We start from the raw sequence: 19,002 nt of genomic DNA on the forward strand, positions 1-19,002 counted from the left end.
AAACCATTCATGTGACGATGCTATCGTAACACTGTTTTAAGTCCTTACTTCCTAAAGAAACTGAAGTATATGCAAATGAAATAACAGCGTGTTCCTGGGATATGCTTCAAAATAATCCAGCATTGGGGGCTGGAGGGAGGAGACTGCTGGGAAAATGGGTATGACTATAGAGGAAAGCTTGGCTGTAAATTTGTAATTGTTGAGACAGCATGCTGGTTGCACGGAGATTTGTCAAGAGCCTCTCCACTTTGATATATATTTAAATTCTTTAGTAATACAAGGTCCCTTTACAGTGCTCTGTGGGGAGCAGTGAGCTAAGCTAACACTAGCTTTTCTTAGTGTCGGCGAGGCCTGAAGTAAGCAAAGTGGGGACCTGCTGAAATCAAGCAGTAGGTACGGAACAGACACAATTAAAGTGGAATTACAGCAACAGCAATACACACCTGTCCTGTTTTGTCCAGAACCCTGTTCCACGTTGCCAACAGGACCCCAGTGGCCTTCAGAGGCTGGGGCTGAGTTGCCCAGGCTGGAGGCAACGTGTTGTGTAATGAGACTACGGAGCCTGGCAAATCTCCTACCTAGGTGCCAGTGGTTTCTATAGAAACCACCAGAGAATGATATTTCAGAGAGCACAAAGCGTCTCTACTGGCCTCCACCGGCTTTGTTCACACTTACCCATCAGCATCTGAGATCCAGCCTATCAAAGCAGGCCTCATGGCTCACTTTTAAAATAGGTACAGCTCATTAAAAAGCACCTGCTCTCAAATGTTTCCAAGGAAACAGAGGCCCCAAGATGCCCCTCTCTAAATTCATTAGCATTTAACATGCCTTAATGAGGCTTAAAGATGGCGTGCTTTAATAACCATACGCTGAGGGAGGACACCTTCCCTTCTACATTTAGTGTAACTGAGGAGCTGGCTCAAGCTCGCAGAGGATCTGCCTCGGCTCCAAGGCTTCCTCAGCAGGAGTAGCAAGACCACTAAGTGTCTACACGGCTGGGAAGGGCTCCCTGTCTCTAACACCTCCCTTCGGGTGTTCAGGTCTGGGCCACAACTTAAAATGGCCAGGCTGAAGGCCCTGCCTGCACTGCCAGGCTAACCTTGTTTCCTAACCCCCCTACACACACCACACATACACACACACACACACACACACACACATACACAGTGTGCACTCCAACCACACAGACTCCTTACCATTCCCTCACCTGTTGAGCTCTTTTATGCCTCTGTACCTTCATGCCTTTGTGTATTCTTTATCTCTAAAATGCCCTACACTGACTTTGCTGCCTAGAAAACTCCTATGCATCCTTTAAAACCCTCTGCCAACTAAGCCTCCCCAAAGTGCCAAGCAGACTCATGAGCTCCTTCTGTGGGCCTTTCATTACCCCTCCAGGGCAGCTCTCATCATGCTATATCCTCACTGCCCAGTAGCATCTGTGTCCTCCCCGCCACTGTGACTTCAGGGCTCAGGGCAGGGATGAGCCTCATTCTCCATCCCGTGGCCACTGGTCACCCAGCAGGTATTCAGTAAGTGTTTGAAGGATCCTGATAAATCAATCTAAACCGAGCAGCTCAGAGGACATTGGTGGGAGTGAGCAAGTGACGAATAGTGACTTACGTTGGGCCCTGCAGGCCCCTGACCCCAGGAGAGGAGCGGACACCTCACCGCATGTGGCCTCAGTTGAGCCGTTTCCAGTGAAACCCTAGTGCTTGGGGGTGGGGAGCCTGCTCCATACAGACCACATCACAAAGCTCAGCCCCTTCCAGACAGATGGGAAAACCGAGGCCCAGATAATGAAAGCACCAAATACGGGGGACTCACAAGGGCCACTTGGGCCTTCTCCACAAAGGGATGGGTTGGGGGGAGTGGAGGGAAGGTCTGTGAAACGGCCCCTCAAACAACTCAGAGAGGAGGATGGCACCATCCGGCTGGGGCTGTGTGGGAGGGCGAGGATGAGGCCCAGCACGGCGAGGAGTGGACCTCTCCCTGAAACTCCTGGAACTGTCTGGGGGTCCTGCCTGAGGCACCTTTTCTGGGTCCAATCAGAAGCATAATATACCCCCCAAGGGCAGCCTTCCTAAGTGTGACCCCTCAATTCAGCCGGAATTGCTAACCAGGGTGTAGGGTGGCAGGCCAGGGGCCTCAGGCCTGGGGAGAGGGGGACATGAAGGGGATCCCTAGAGAGAAGCAGCCACCTGTGTCTCACTCTCCAGGAATGCCACCAACCACCCCTGGACAGGTCCTGAGCTGCCACCTTCCTCTGTCTCTAGGGGTATCTACCGGCCAGGTTTCTGGGCTTCACAGATGCTCGGACAGCTGCCGGGGTCCCTGCGGCTGGGATTCCCACTGCGACATCTCCGGAGGTCCCACTTTCAGGTCTCCCCCCACATTGGGAGCATCCGTACTTCCTAGGCAATAATTAACTCACTTCTCCTTTAAAAGTTAATCGAAGACACGGGGGAGTGTACCTCAGAGTCTCTGATCAGCCAGGGCCGTGCTCTCACACTGGGTTTAGACCGTCCTCAGTCACAAGGGCAAACGCCCACATCACGGTCAGGCAAACAGCCTGGCAAGGCCACAGGCACAATCCCCGCTCAGCTTCCAGCAACCCGAGAGGCAGCCCAGAAGGACGACTTCCACGGTCTCATGGGCGCGCAACCCTGTGACGACCATCATCTAAGAACACCAGGACGGAGGCGGCACTACATGAACACCTGTGTGCCACGCATGTTACTAAGTGCTTTACATGTGACTTCACTCCATCCTCAGAACCAGAGCTTTGGGGTCACTGGTCCCACCGTGCTGCCAAGGACGCCCAGACTCAGAGAAATAAAGTGGCCTGCCCAGGCTCACACAGCTGGTGGAGGCGGGACCAACAGGAGGCCAATCCGCACCACAGCCCGGCCCCTCCCTACTATGCATCACAGGTTGCCCAGCCAGGGGCACAGAGTAGCTGCTCAATTAGGGCCTACCGAATCTGAAACGAATCTGAACATACCCACAGAGAAGCCGTCACATCGGAGACTGTGAAATTTTAAATTACGGATACAGAACACTAGGGAAGGGAAGAAAAGCATAAAAAAGACAATTACATATGTATCCACCTTACGATCCTCTCAAGTGAAAAATTGGTTTTCCTCACTTTACAATGGAGCCACGAATTAAATGGGTTCTAACAATACAGCCACCCCGCAAAGGGCAGCCCAGCCCTGCAGAGTCTGGGCCCCTGTGCTATGCACGGCCTATGAGCACCTCTTCTCAGCATCACTGTGCTCAAGCAGCAAGGAGAGGCAGTGCACCCAGGCTCAGGCCTACTCTGGACAAGAGATGGAGGCTGTAGGGGCACGTGGGTGGCTCAGTGGGTTAAGCCACTGCCTTCGGCTCAGGTCATGATCTCAGGGTCCTGGGATCGAGCCCCACATCAGGCTCTCTGCTCAGCAGGGAACCTGCTTCCCTCTCTCTCTCTCTGCCTGCCTCTCCATCTACTTGTGATTTCTCTCTGTCAAATAAATAAATAAAATCTTAAAAAAAAAAGAGAGAGATGGAGGCTGTAGAAATGCCCCGCCTAACCCCAAACACCAGGTCCTGCCCAGTCCTGATAACTCCAACCAGGGCACTGGTTGAGGGGAGTGGATAATCTATCTCTCCAATAAGTCACAGGAACCAACAAAGGCCACTGTGCAGTGCACTGGCTCGGGGCTGGGCTACAGAGAATGCACCATGCCCAGCACACCTCTCTCTCCGACCATCACCCCTGCCCCTGCTTCTCACCATCCAAAGCCAGAGCAGATCTCATACCACTAGGCTCTGGAAGAAGGAGCAGAAGAGGCCAGCTCTACCTCCCAGGAAGCCAGTCCCTGGGCAGGAAAGGATGAGGAAGAGGGGAAGAGCAGGACCATCTCCCGGGTGCAAGCGCACAGAACCACAGTAAGGTGGAGAGGAGGGTGACTGCGCGCCCCCGTCTCCCGGGGCACCTCCTGTGTCCCCACACCCAGGAGCACATTTGGAGATCAGCAGGAGCTGACCCATCTGATCAGGATCCACAGTGAACACAGAAGAAGTGAGCTGTGAGCACGGGGCTGTGGCGTCCTCCTGGAGGACAGCAGTGGGATCCTAGGGACCCCCCGGGTGGGGCCAGGGCGTGACAGCCCTGGGGGATGCTGAAAGCACCGGGGCCAGAGGCAGGGAGACTCTGGGCAGCCACTCCTTGTCTGCAGCTCTCATCTCGGGACAAGCATCCTGCTGTGTCATTACAGGGCCACACACTCTGCATCACTACTATTGTTCAAAGTCCCTGTGGGCCACTTAGGGAGGGTGCATGGGAGAGTGCGACACTGACAGCTATCGGAGACTTGGGGCCCAGCAATCTCTCCCTATATGGAAAGGCACCTTCTCTGAGAAGTGCCTCCTGGTCTGCCCTCAGAACCACTCACATACCCCCCGGTGGGAGCCCCACTTCCCAGTGCTGGTAGTCCAGGAGAGCTCAGGCCCCCACTCTGGCATCTCAAGGACACCTCTGCTGATTTCCAATACTTCTATCCCCCCGACTCTACATCCTGAATGCTACAGCCATCAGGCTGCGATCCATGCTGGCTGCCCGTGTAAGGCCTGAGGCCAAGGTGACTGGCTGATGCCAACAGCTGAGGAAGGTGAACCAGAGCATAAAGGACACTATACCCTGGGCCGGGGTCCGCAGCCAAGACAGGGGCCCTAGAAAGAAGCAGTCCCCGCTGCGCTGGCCCTCAGGCCTACCTCCTTCTGCCTCAAGTAGGTGGCAGTCCCTCTTCCAGCACCCCCTGCTCCCTCAGCCACCCCGCTTTCTCCCATCCCCTCGCCCATCCACGCCTCTACCCCGGCTCTGCTGAGGATGCGGAGTGGGCACAGATAAGCCACACCAAGCCTAAAACAAACTCATGTGCCAAGCCCATCCTTCACGACAAACAGATCATTGCTCCTATAAGGGAGGGGGCAGTGGTACCCAGGACCTAAAACCATGCATACCCCTTAATCAATTCTGCATCTAGGGATTTACACAGAGAGTTTGCCTTTGTGTTATAATAAAGGAAACACTGGTATGATAAATACCCAATTATGGAGGACCGGTTAAATACATTATAGTATACTGGGTAATTATTAAAAATTATATCATCCAAAAACTTTTTAACAATATGGAAAACGCTAATGCTATCATATTATGCTGGGAGAAAATTACATAAAAATGTAAATATGCACATAAAAACCCCAGAAAGAGGGAGACCAGCTGTCGGTGGTGGTTGCGGCTGGGTTGGGAGTGAGTGAGTGATTCTCCCTCTCACAGTTTTCCGCTTCCCAAGGAGCCTACGAAGAGCACGTCGCTTTTGCAGTCAGAACGAGTGTCTAGGGGATGAGCCCCCTTCTGCTCTCCAGGCAGGGGCACAAGTGTGTCCGGGTCACAGGGACCCTCTCTCAGCTGAGATGGCCCTTCCCCCGACCTTACGGCCCGGGATCTGGCCCGAGATCTCCAGCTGCTCCTTTGCAGACTGACTCCTCTCCTCCACCTGCTTTGGAAAATAACTGACCTACTCTTTTTACTAAGTGTCAGACCAACTCCTAGCAAACAAGTCATACAGTCTGGGAAGGTGTGAAGTCCTCTGCTGCCACCATGCCCATGCCAGTGCTGTGAGCTGGTGGCTGCAGGGAGGGCGTGGGGCAGGCCCCATGCTGGGACCAAGGCCACCAATGGAGACAGGCCAGGCTGTGCAGAGCTGCCCATGCCTGGTCAGGAGACTTGGACCTGCCCTGTGGGCACTGCAAGGTCAGAAGGAGCTCCAAGTAAAAGGGGAATACACTCTGATTTGCATTGCCAGAAGATGACACTGCCGCAGGGTGGAAAACAGAAGAGGGTGGCACTGATGGCCCCAGAAGACAGAGTGAGGAACAGTCCTGCGGTGAGGCTGGGGGACAGAGAGGGAGTGGATTTCATCAGGTTGGGCAGCAGACAGAGAGGAAGGGACAGGACCACCCCTGGCTCATGTGGCACCCTGGTGCAGATTAGAAAAAGACACCCTGTTAGGTGGAGACCACCCCACACCCGGGGCATGACTTGGCCAGCAGAGCATGGGCTGGATTCCAGCCCCAGCCACTCCTCAGCTAGAAGCCTGTGTGCAGTGAACAACCTGCAGAACCTTACATGTTCACCCCAGGAGAGGAAAGCATAGGTATCAAGGTGGTGGGAGGAGAGCAATCCTAAACTTGCTACTGAGGTTTCTGGCTTGGTCTAGCAACTGGGTGGATCAAGATGCCAACAGCTGGGCATGAGGTATTTCCTGTAGCTTCTTTGAATCCTGTAAATTAAGAAGAAGTCCCACACATGGCAGGTGTTCAGCAAATGTTCAATGAATAAATGAATGAGGCGAGATAGATAATCAGACCTTTTTAAAGAAAACGTTTAAGTCAAAGACTATAATTAAAAACTGAGAAATGTGCTTGCTGTAGAAAGGGCACACAGAAGGTGAGAAGAGATGTGTGCCCTGTCCTTCCTCCTTGAGCACAAAATAATGAGTGGACCACTGGGCGCAGCCTAATCACGGGATACACAGCGGCCTCCTCTCCGCACATCCTACCTCCTTTCTCAGCCTTCACACCGGGCCTGCTAACAAGCACCAGGCAGTCCTCCTGAGGGCAGTTTGGCAAGGCTGTGGCTGCCGGGACAGTCTGTCCACTGATGGGGCACAAAGAAGACCCATGTGCTTATTAAAACCCTATAGCCCTCAACACCATCCTGCACCCAGGGATCTATTTGCTGAGGCATGGGTTTGGGTTACAGGAACCTTCTTAAATTCATAATCTTTGTGGAGATAAGTCGCAGATTCACAGTAATTTGTTCCAGAAATACTTCCTAAGCCACTGACCCTGTGCCAACACACAGGAGGTCTGGAGGTGCCAAGCTGGACAAGACCGCCGTGTCCCCCAGCCTTCAGGTGGCTCACAGGCCGGTCGGGAGAGGACACCGACAGGCAGCTAGAACTCAGACCGAGGGAGGGAGGGGCACCCATACCAGTGGGGCTCAGGATCAGCCCCTGGAAAGGATGCATGGTGGAGACTGCAGGACAGGCGGCATCCAGCCAGGAAAAGAGCGGAAAGCCAAGGCCAAGAGAAAAATACGCTCAAAATCCACGTGGGGTCAAGGTGGAGAGTAAGCCCACTGCAGCCTGCCCACCCACTGATCACAACTAAAACTCTGGGTAAAACACAAAAAGCAACTCCCTGAAGACTCTCACGGACACGAGAAGAGGGTAAGGACGTGAAGTGGCCGGCTCAGACGTAAGCTGCTATTTTCCGTCTCTCTCTCTTACTTTCTCTAACAACTTTGACCTGAGAGCATGCTCCCAGTGGAGCCCCGGTGGCAGCTTCAAAATACAAAAAGCAAAATGGAAAAAAAAAAAAAAAAAAGAACCAAAAAACAGAAAGACACAAATCCACAATACTGGTGGGGAGCTCAGCTCTCCTCTCTCAGTAACTAAAACAACAGAGACAACAAATCAGCAAAGATAGAAGAACTGAACAACACCATTAACTAATATGAACACACTGTCATCTACAGAATTCTCTACCTCATATCTAACAACAGAAAAACACACATTCTTCCCAGGAGCACATGGAACACTCAACCAAACAGACTAATAGTATCCTGGGCCATCAATGAATCTTAACAAGTGTTAAAGGACCGAATTCATGCCAAGTACATTTTCTGATCATAACACACTTACACTAGAAATTAATACCAGAAAGATATCTAGAAAATCTCTACACATTTGGAAACTAAATGATATACTTCTCAATACCCCACAGGTCAAAGAGAAGTAAAAATGAACTTACAAAATATTTTGAATCAAACAGAAATTAAATATATCATATCGAGATTTGTGGGATGTATGCTTAGAGGGAAATGGGCAGCATTAAAATGCTTACTATATTAAAAATAACTTCCTATCAGTCATCTAATTTGCCACCTTAAGAAATTAGGGACAGAGAATATTAAACCCAAAGCAAGGAGAAGAAAATAAAAACAAGAGCAGAAATTAATGAAGATGAAAGGAGAAAAACAGCACAGAAAATCAATGCTTCAATGAAACGATCAATAAATCTCTAGTTGTACTGATTAAGGAAAAAGGAAAAAGAAGAAAACCCAAATGCCAATGTGAGGAATGAAAGAGGAGACAGAATGTAATAATAAATGACAGAACCTGAAGGATAATAAAGGTGCAACTACTGTGGAAAGAGCCTGGCAGAGTCTTAGAAGGTCACCAGTAAAGCTACACTACAACCTGGTGATCTCAGTCCTAGGTAGGACCAAGAGAAATGAAAACATAGGTACACACAAAAACTTGTACATGAATGTCCATAACAACGCATAATAGCCCAACCATGGCAACACCACAAACGCCCACCATCTTGTGAATGGGTGAACAGAAAGTGGTGAGGCATGTGGTGGAATAGTACTCAGCCATGAAAAAGGAAGGGAATCCTGGCTTCTGCAATGACATGGATGAATCTTGAAAACATGATGCTAAACAGAAGACGACACATTGCAGGATTATGTTTGCACAAACTGTCCAGAATGGGCAAATGCACAGAGACAGCAAAAGCAGTGGTTGGCCAGGGCTGCAGGGAGCAGGAGGCAGAGGGGACAGGGGATGAGAAGTGACCTCTGAAGGGCACAGGGCTTCTTTTTGAGGTGAAGAAAGCATTCGAAACTGACTACAGTGATAGTTGTAGAACTCCATGAATATACTAAAAACTAATGAATTGTATACTTTAAATGAGTGGGTTGTATGGTATGTGAACTACATCTCAATGAAGCTGTTACCAAAAAATGTAGTAAGTATTTAAAGCATAGTAAGATAAAAATAGATAGGGCATCAAACCCATGATTTCTTTGGATGCCATAGTTACAGCAAGCTAAAAAACGTTTTCAAGTAAAACAAATCATGAGTCAATTTCAATAAAAATATGAAGATTTCAAAAATCTCAAGAAGTGGTGCTCAGTGTAACAGATTATTTTAGTGACAAAATGCATTATAAAGGTCTCATAAGTTAGAATTATATAAATATTATATTTATATAGGCATTACAGGTCCAGAATCAACACTTTCTATTTTCTGATATATCTTATTGCATTTTTAAGGGCAGAAGTCATCAAAGGGGTGTCAACAGTCTCGGGCCATCCCTCCTGAGTCCCACGGGTCTCCTGTTGCCACCCACCAAGCTCCACTCACATGTCAGGTTTTAGGGAGGAGTGTGGCAGCCCCAAGAAAGGGCAGCAGAGTGGAGCTGAAGAGAAAGGGCAGGCTGGGTGGCAGGTCTCTAAGTTCTGGATTCTAGGAAGCATTCCCCCAGCTCTACCCAAAACTTCGAAGGACCCAGGAGACATACAGAGACCCCCCCCCCAGCCACCTGTGATGGCAGCCGGTGAGGTGGAAAGATCCATCACACATCGAAGAAACGTATGCCTTCGGGGGGGTGTCCATAGTGCCGTCTTCCACACCGGTTGCTCCTAGGGAGCTAGGACTAACTGGGTTTTGTCACACCACATGCCTGGGGTCTGCTGGGGGCCTGTAACATTTTTATGACATCAATAAACAAAATGTGCAATTAGGGGGAGGGAAAATTGAAAATAAGCCCTGGGTTCAGATCCATGCCCCACAGAGGCTGCCAGCCCCTGCACCGAGTGCTACCCCCTTCAGAACAGCTTCCTTACCTACACCCTGGGGGCAGAAAGGCTGCACTCACCGACATGCTGGTCTATGTTTTCAGGCCCAAGGCAGCAGGACCCACCACAGCCCTGACACAGGCACAGAGCTGCACGCAGCCGGACCGAGTGAACAAAGCACACGGCACTCGCTGACCAGGTTCTGTCCTTACACACAATATTCAAGTTTCACTCACACTGTGAACAGGAAGCCCTGCCAGACTGTGGAAGTCCAGCCACCTGGCTCAAGGTCTTGCCCCACTATTAGCGGGCCATATGCGAGCTGAATGCTAGACTTTCTGAACCTGGGTGCCCTGTCAGTGGACTGGGGAGACAGCCGCCCTGGACTGCTGGGCACTGGAGGAGCTGGGACACAGAGGTCCTCCGTACAGGGGCCAGCAGGTGGCAGGGATCAGTACCCACTGCTGGCAGAGGCCAGAGAGCACCCAGCCCCACCCCCACTCAACAGATGGCGCACCAGCAGTCCAGAAAGGATGGGCAGCCGCCAAAGTCACAAGGAGTGCAGTGGCCATGCTCCTCTCTGCACCAGGTTCTCCAGGCCCTTCCCCAACTCTTCAGCTCTGCACACAAAGTTTGGTTTGAGGCAAAACTTAGAACTGCAGAAAACACAATGAGTCCAAATAAGAAGTCTTTTTAATATAAAGCTGATGAAAGAGATAAATGGAAAGTAATCAAAACCTCATTAGGGCAAATAAGCAACCTGCCCGCAATGCCACGAAAACTGATGGTACCGAGCCTGTTGCACAGCTGCCGAGTGCACGCTGCAGGGCAGAGACCCTACACAACACCCCTCAGGACGTTCACCCAGGCCCCTAGACCATGGCCCCCAGGGCTGTGGTTCACAGCTCTGCCTCAACATCAGAATCACCAGGAGAGCTTCTGAACCTCACACCTTGTCTGCCTCTGGACAGGGTGGGTGCTGGGCCAACAGTGTTCACTGATGCCCCCACGGTGCCTCCAGCCACTGCATCAGCCCAGGTCAGCAGCTGGTGGTGGCTCTGCCTGCTCACAGCATCCCCACTCAGGGGAAGGATGCCCACGGGAGAAGCGTCAAATAACCAGATTAATGAATGGTGGCTCAGCTTCTGCTTCCTGGATGGGCTCACTAGATGGGATTTATAAAACTTGGTGTTGATCAGGGCTGTTATTCATACACGAGCACCCCACCCACCCACCCAGGGTCTACTATCAGGTCGGCACTTTGCTAGGTGTGGGGAATAGAGCAGCAAATGAAGCACGATCGCTGTCCTCAGGGGGCTCCCCATTCTGCTGGGAAACTACACACACGAGGGAGAGGCTATGGTGAGTGTCCAAGAAGTCAGGAGGGAGAGTTTGCAGCGTCCCCCACTGTCACCTGCATGTCAGACACACACTGGCAGAGGGGCTGGAACAAAGCTCCAGGAGAAGGTCAAGAAACTAACACAAGATCTGGAAGTCAAGATGGCCCTTTACAAGGTTTATAAAAGAGAAAGAAGAAAATGTAGAACAAGCATTAAATATTGATGATTCCTGTCAAATCAGTACTATAGCAAAAGTGAGCCTGTCAGAGCCACATAGTCATGAGAATTTATCCTGGAACTGGTGGGGGTCAGTGTTCTGGAGACCCAAGCAGGGCTAGGAATGCTCTCCAACTCTCCCGCGAGCCAAGCAGAACCCCGGCTCTGCCCACAGAAAAGAAGAGGAACCAGGGCAGAAGCCAAGATCCCAGGTTAGGAGCCATATGACCTAGGTTTGCCAGAGCTTTTCTAATTTCCAGGGCTCAATCCTGCTCAAGTGACAGGTAATTTGCTGAGGTTGGAATTCCGTAATTTAATTTTACAAAAAGGGTAATTCACTAACTGTGCAGTATGGTTCTGAAGCATCTGTAGTTTCCTCACAAATTTGATTCATGATACAAGGATGAATTTAATACCTATGTTAACTTGGCTCAAACTACATAGTCATCTTAAAGTGAATTTTGAAGTAACTGCAAAGTAACCGTCCTGAGCATTTCCCACAGGTGCTGGAGAGCTGCGACCCTGTCTGACATCTCTGTGGGTCCACAACCCTCGGTCCCTGCTGCATGCAGAGCCAGGGACCCGTGAGGCTGGAGATAAGGGAGGCCAGTTACTGCAACCTACCAAACACCAGGGAGCACCAGGGCTCAGAGCCGGCCAGCCCCTACCCGTCAGGACCACAATGACACACCTCACCTGATGCAGGGTCACCCAAGGTCCCTGCCTCTGTCCTTGCTTCCCGAGTGACCAGTTGCAGCTGACTGCTGCTAGCCTCTACTTCCCACTTGTTGGAGGGCCATTTCATTTGTACAGATCCCGGCATAGCCACTGCCTTCAGGCTGGAGGGGTGGGGGAGTACTGCTTCAGGGCTCCACCATGACCAAAGGGACAACTGACCCAGGATACTACCTGAGCACCTGTCTGGTCCAGGCCCTGTGAGAGATGCTGGGGCACTGACATGACCCAACCTGGCCCCCCATGGGCAGCTGTAAATACCTATCAGCTGAAGGAACCCACAGTCAAGTAAGAAGGCAAGGAGCTAACACTGAAACAGGTCATAGACAGTGCAGACCAATCAAGGATGAAAGCCAAGGGAGCTCACATGACAGAAGCAAGTAACCTCTGTGTTCAGAGGCCCTCTGGGCTCTGGCTTCTCAAAGTGCAGTCCATGGACCATCTGCCTCTGCATCTCCTGGGAACTTGTTAAAAATATAAGATCTCATGTGCAATGAACTGGATGTGCCCCTCCAAATCTGTTTGTTGAAGTCCTAATCCTCAGTGGGATGGTATCTGGAGGAGAGGCCTTTGGAAGGTGATAAGCTTTAGATGAGGTCCTGAGGGTGTGGCATCCTTCAAAGGGGATGAAAAGATTGGGGCTCTCTCCCTCCACTACGTGAGGACACAGCAAGAAAGAATCCCTCCTGCACAGGAGGAGAGTCCTCACCAGAACCTGACCATGCTGGCACCCTGATCTCAGGCTCCAAGCCTCCAGAACTTTCCGAAATAAATGTCTGTTTTTTAAGCCTCTCAGTCCATGGTTATTATGTTCTAGCAGCCCTAACAGACTAAGAAGTCCTCCTTACCGCCGGCCTGCTGACACGGAATCTGCATCCTAACAAGAGCCCCAGGTGCTCGCCAGCAAACGGGCAGTATGCAAAGCCATGCTTTATAGATGGCCTCGTCCTGCCCCTCAACTATAGCAACAGGGAAACCCCGGCTGAGAGAGACTGCAATCTGCGGGGGTCTGCCTGCAATCACCCAGCTGCATGTGTGGTACAGGAGGCCGTGAGCCCAGGACTCCTGCAGCTTGGGCCAGCAGCACTGGAAGCTGGAGGGGCTTCTGGAGAGAGGGACCTTACAGTGACACGAAGTCCAGCCCACGGGCCTCCTGGACTCCAGACCACACCCACATTCAAGCACACTGCTGGAGGAAGAAGTCAGAGATCCTGCTGGTGGTATTACGCCAGCTCGAGCATGCGTGCTCAGCCAACTCACACAGAACACATCCTCCTGGGCTGCTGGAAATGAAGTCAAGGCACTCTGCCGCGATGAGAGATGTGCTCCAAACATCAAACCCGAGGCAAAGAGAGATCATCCAAGAAGAGAGGGAAGCCAAACAGCCCATTTGCTCTAATGAATTGGGCTGGCCCTGAGAAGTCCAGAATCCCAACATTCATCATTTGGCTCAGCTTAAGGATCATAAAATCATATGATTGGAAAGTAGCTTAAAAGTTATCTGTTCCAACTACTCAGGCTCCATTCTCTCAGACGGCGGCGGAGAGGTAGCCTGGCCCCACAGTCATGCACTGGGATGGGTTCTAGCCCACCACAGCACACTTCACCTCTGCCCTTGGAAACCTAACCCTTGCCTTCAAAATGCTGATTCACTTTGACCCAGTGATTTGAGTTCTAGGACTTAAGCTGAAGCAAATAAACATCAATATGACAGCACTAGATGCACAGATGTGTGTCTTACAGACCTGGGTGGTCTGTTTGGAGATTATAATGATGGAGAGAAATGTGACTGAAGAACAGTTCTCTGAAAAAGACCTTCTCTGAACACAAAGTCTCTGTAAGGATTTCTCTAATACATGGGGCAGGAAGGAGAAAGTGAAACAAGATGAAACCAGAGAGGGAAAGAAACCATAAGAGACTCTTAATCTCAGGAAACAAACTGAGGGTTGCTGGAGTGGATGGGGTGGGAGGGATACGGTGGCTGAGGAATGGACACTGGGGAGGGTATGCACTATGGTGAGTGCTGTGAATTGTGTAAGACTGATGCATCACAGACCTCTACCCCTGAAACAATAATATACTATATGTTACTTAAAAAAGAAAAAGAATGCCTCTACTACAGAGAGGCACAGGGGCTCCCGCCTTGTCAGCCAGATCGGGAGGCTGAGTCTTAACAATCAGTAGAGTGACAGATGTCACAGCCAGACCTATCCAACAGCAGGGCCCAGCCAGGTTCTGCAGCCCATGTGGTCTCTATTATAACTACTCAGCTCTGCCACTGTAGTGTGAAAGCGGCTCCAAACAATATACAAATGAGTGTTTATGGCTATGTTCCAATGAAACTTTACAAAAGCAGACAGCAAGCCAGATCCAGCCCTGGGCTTTAGTTTGCTGACCCTGGTCTCCACCTTCACGTCTATTCATTTTAAGTGGCAATAAAAAGAAAAGAAAAGAATTATCCTCAATGTCCAACTTAGGGAAATGGTTTAATAAGTTAAACTGTTTTAACATGACCCATTCAATCCACTTTTATCAAGTGCTGGTTTATGCCAGACTCAGCTCTGAGCACCAGGGATAAGGCGAGAAGGGAGTCAGCTAAGCACTCTGCATCAAAGGGAGGGACTGCAAATTCTTCAAGAGTTTGTGATAACAAGGAAAACCCTTATATTACAGTGTTATGTGAAAAGCAAAATACAAAACCGTGTATAAAAATAAGACCAGGGACGCCCGGGTGAGTCTGTCAGTTAGCTGCCGTCTGCCTTTGACTCAGGACATGATCTCAGGGTCCTGGGATCGAGCCCCACATCGGGCTCCCAGTTCAGCAGGGAGTGGGCTTTTCCCTCTCCCTCTGCCTGTGTTCTGTCTCTCTCTCTCTCTCTCTCAAGTGAATAAACAGAATCTTAAAAATAAATAAATATATAAATATAAGACTAAACAACGTTTTAAAAAAGACACGCACACCACACGGAAAAAGAACAAAGAAAAAAAGGTATTACAATGTTACTAATGCCTACCTTTGGCTGGCCCCACTATTCTCTTTACTTCTCTCTCTCATTTTTTATGTGATCACGGGTTACTCTTAGAATAAAACAGTCCCTCACGTCATATTTAAAAGGGGAAGCTAGTTTTGATTTTTTATTTTACTCTAAGGTCTGTGTCCCTCTTGCCTCCACCTGCAGTTTTCTCCACTGTCTCTGAGGGTGGTCCCCAAAAGTCAAGCTGCTCAGCCCCAGATGTTCATCCTTAGAGAGGGCTGCAGAGTTCAGCACCTGGGACAGCACCACGTGCCCTCTGCCAAGCCATCCCAAGGGGGATCCAGGAGGTCAGAGAGCCTTGGCCTTTCCTCTCTGTTCCTCTGGCTGTGCCCACTTGAGACACTCGGGCAACACCTGTTAGAGGAAACGTAACTGAAGCAGGAGAAAGAGCGGTCTCTGAGCCTGCTGATGCAAATGGAACTAGCCCTGTGACCCAGACGGTGAGGAGAGGCATTCGGATTGTTGGTAAAGAGGAAATAAAAACAAACATTGCACAGATCCCTTTACCCACATTATTAGCTTGGGAGAGACTCGCAAACATGCCAATACCAGTCACAGCAACATCTGCTTCTAATTGCTTCTCCCCCAGCTTTTTCAGAGCTTGTCAGATGGCGTCTGCCCTAGGAGAAAATCCAATATTTTTAACAAACTCTTAAATCAGATGGCGTCTTTGGTGAGTAATCTCTTACGTGTTCGGTCTTTGAGGCTAAAAACAGTAAGCACACCTTTAAGGGACGTGGTCATCAGCAGAGGCTCAGTAATCGAAGGTCCCTCTTCAAACAGCATGACTAAGAGTTTCCAACACACGCAGCCCAAATATAAATGTTCCAGTAATTGTGTGGTTTTTTTTTTTTTAAATCCATTGTGTCTACTCCTTTATGGGTAACTTTTCTCTCTTTTCCAAATATTTTTGTAAAAAGAAGTTTCTTTATGAAAGAAAAATATGAGACTTTTTTAAAGAGTACATCTCTCCATGCTTTAATTTTCCCACAAGATACCTATAGGCAAAACTACATTTTCTTTAGAGAAACTGTTTCTGCTCTTGGGTTCTCAAAGCACCAGCAGTCCCTACTACCAGCCTGTTGGGAAAATATCTTCCTGCAGCAGCCAACTGAACCTTCGAATCCGGGAAGTCCAAGGTGGGGCAGGAGGCAGTCCTAGAGGGGAAGCCTTCAAGGCAGAACCTTTTGGTACTGTAGCAGGCCGGAGCTCTTCGGAGTGGGACCCCAAAGCTCCCTGAATCCCCTGAATCCCAAATGCAGCGGATACTCTTACAGTCTGTACCTTCTTCTTTCAAAGTTCAGCTTAACATGGGTCTTATAAACTATTCTATATGACTCAAGTTGTTGGGTGCCTCTTAGACCAGGGCAGTGCTTCCTAGATCTTGAAAATGAGTCATCCTAAAGTCATGGGGCAACCCCAGAGGCAGCCTGGCCATGCCTCTTCCTCATTACCCCTCCATGAACTCATCCTCAGCCCTGGCTTCTCACTGCTAACCCAAACCAAGACTCACATGACTGAGAGCCTCTCTCCTCAGGGCCAGTCCCCTTGCCCAGAGCCCAGGCCCTGCCAGGTCAAGTCGGTCACTGGTCCCCATTCACATTTCATACTCCTGCCTTCTACACATATATACTCTGCATGGGTGCCTTCTTCCTTCATCCCTCCACTCAGTCAACCAAGGCTTGTCAAGTGCCTACTATTTGCCAGGCACCATTCTGGGAGCTAGAAGTCAACAGCAAACAAAACAGACAAAAATCCCTCCTCTGGCAGAGCTTATGTTCAAGTGAAGGCAGACAGGCAAATATATAAAGATATAAAATCCACAGATGGTGATAAAGGGTAGGGAGAATAGTGAGGTAGCAAAGGGGACTAGTGAATGCCAGGGGGTGACCATCAGGGTGGTCAGAGAAGTCAGAGAAGGCCTTACTGGAGAGGTGAACCGAACTGTGTAGGACAGAGGGAGAGAGCCTCTACAGAAAAAAACAGGAAAAGAGCATTCTAGGTGGTAAGTGCAGCATGCGCAAAGGCGCTGAGGTAGGAATGTACTGATGTGTTTTAGGAAGGCAAGGATGATGGTGGGGCTGGAGATGGTGAGAAGGATGTGAGGGAAGATCATGTGGGCCTTATCGGCCATTGCAGGGACAAAGGCCTTTTCTGTGAGCAAAATCAGAGCCTGGAGGTTCTGACCAGGAGCACATCTGACATGCACAGTGACAGCTGACTCTGGCTGCTTTGTTGAGAACAAACTGTAAGGAGTGGGGAAAAAAGAGATACCGCATTGGAAACTACTGCGATTATCCCAGCAAGAGTCAACAGCAGCTTAAACCAGAGTCACCACAGGGTCTGCTGACGGTTTGGATGTGGGGATGAGAGGAAGAGCAGAGACAGGGATGACTCTGATGGGTCTGGCCTGAACCCCTAGATAGGCAGAGCTGCCATTTTTTAAATGGGTGAAGGCAACAAGAGCAGCGGCTTGGCAGAGGGTGGGTGTAGTGCAGTGGAAATCACTCCTGTCAGACTGATCATGACCAGCTTTTTAGCGCCAGAAGGAACGCGGTCTCTAAGAAGCCTTCCTCACACTAAGCTGAAAGTACTCCTCCTCTGAACTGTGGCTGCCCTTCCCTCACTGCGCCCCAACTCTGTCTCTCCCTCATGCACACACACACATGCATGTACACACACACACACGCACATGAACATGCACACACGCGCACACACATTGCAACTCCACACCAGTTACCTGCATCCAACATTATTCCCTTTAGTAACCCAGAAGCTGATTCATTTTATGCCATCTAGAAACATTTGCACACAATAGATGCTCAGTAAACGTGTTCGGTAACAGGTTATATAGAATTGCACCTCTGATGTTTCAATATTCTAACAATTCAAGAATGTTTCTCTTACGCTGAGCAGTGATGAAACGGGAATGGCAGTTAGCCCCTCTCCGGGGTCCTGCACCTAGATGCCGGCCCACGCCAGGCAATCACACGGCCGCGGCAAGCTCTCCCTGGAGAGGCCACGGAAGGGAGATGGGCATCACCTTGCCGGTCCTTATATCCCAAGCTTTGACTTCAGGGTGGAAGCCTCCACACACAAAAAGGCTGTGGTCTTTCGGATGAAATTTCAAGGTAGTGATCCTAAAGTCACTCTGACCACTGAAGACCTGGGTTCCTACAACACAAAATGGAGAAGAGTGAGTTAAAAAAGACTCGATCACAAAACGAATATCTTAAAACTCAGATGCCATCTGACGCAGAGCTACAGGCAGATGCCGCCTATCTGGGCCTGAGGGGGCCACAAGACTTTCTGGAAGTACAACAGGGGCAGCAGCAACTTCGGCCTCAATATCGAGCCAGCATCCCCACCCTTGATTAGCTGAACTCCCCAAGGGCTAAGCTAATGGCCGGACGCATGAACGCCGCCACCTTTCCTGTGTTCCGTAAATACTGAGCATCAACTCATCTAAATCACACAATGCCCTACCCCTGCTCCACAACTGGAGGAAGCCAAGACTCGGGGAGATTACATAACATTACCAAAGCTGTACAATTAGTAGAGAGATTATTTACCTAGGAGTCTAAAAATGAATAAGCAGGATGCTCCAAAGTGGTCTTTTTAGGATCAGCTGTCTTACAATCACGACCTTACAACAATCCATGAATGGTTTGCTACAGGGTGTGGCAAGTAGGGGATGTCGTGATACTCTGGGCAACAAATGAGAACATGACACCACAGGGTCCTGAGTGCCAGCACGGACAGATGGTGTGGCTAACTGCGGTCTCCCTGGTTCAGCGTGATTCAAGACAGGCCTTGCCCTTTACCTGTCTGTCGTGAAACTGCAGTCACGCACTCGTGTGCATGTGCAAATGTGCGTACATACACACGTAAAGTGTGAAAAATGTCTGTTTTGTCATCAGGATCTTTTAGAGGTCAGTTATATAAACAGGTTGGGCTCAGCGAAAGTGGGGAATGGATCTCT

The 19,002-nt window shown here is 49.9% G+C and overlaps 1 protein-coding gene across 6 annotated transcripts in view; it reads right to left on the minus strand.

Annotated features, from left to right (window-relative positions):
• Positions 1–19,002, minus strand: part of WDR25 (WD repeat domain 25) — a 140,465-nt gene that overhangs the window by 22,218 nt on the left and 99,245 nt on the right. For all 6 annotated transcript variants that reach the window (XM_082737681.1, XM_082737676.1, XM_082737677.1 and 3 more), the window contains one exon: positions 18,064–18,194. In XM_082737681.1, the coding sequence (XP_082593807.1) occupies positions 18,064–18,194 (131 nt within the window). The remainder of the gene's footprint in view (positions 1–18,063; positions 18,195–19,002) is intronic.

Source organism: Mustela nivalis (genome assembly GCF_964662115.1).
Source record: "Mustela nivalis genome assembly, chromosome: 6".
In the NCBI taxonomy this organism is placed as follows: domain Eukaryota; kingdom Metazoa; phylum Chordata; class Mammalia; order Carnivora; family Mustelidae; genus Mustela; species Mustela nivalis.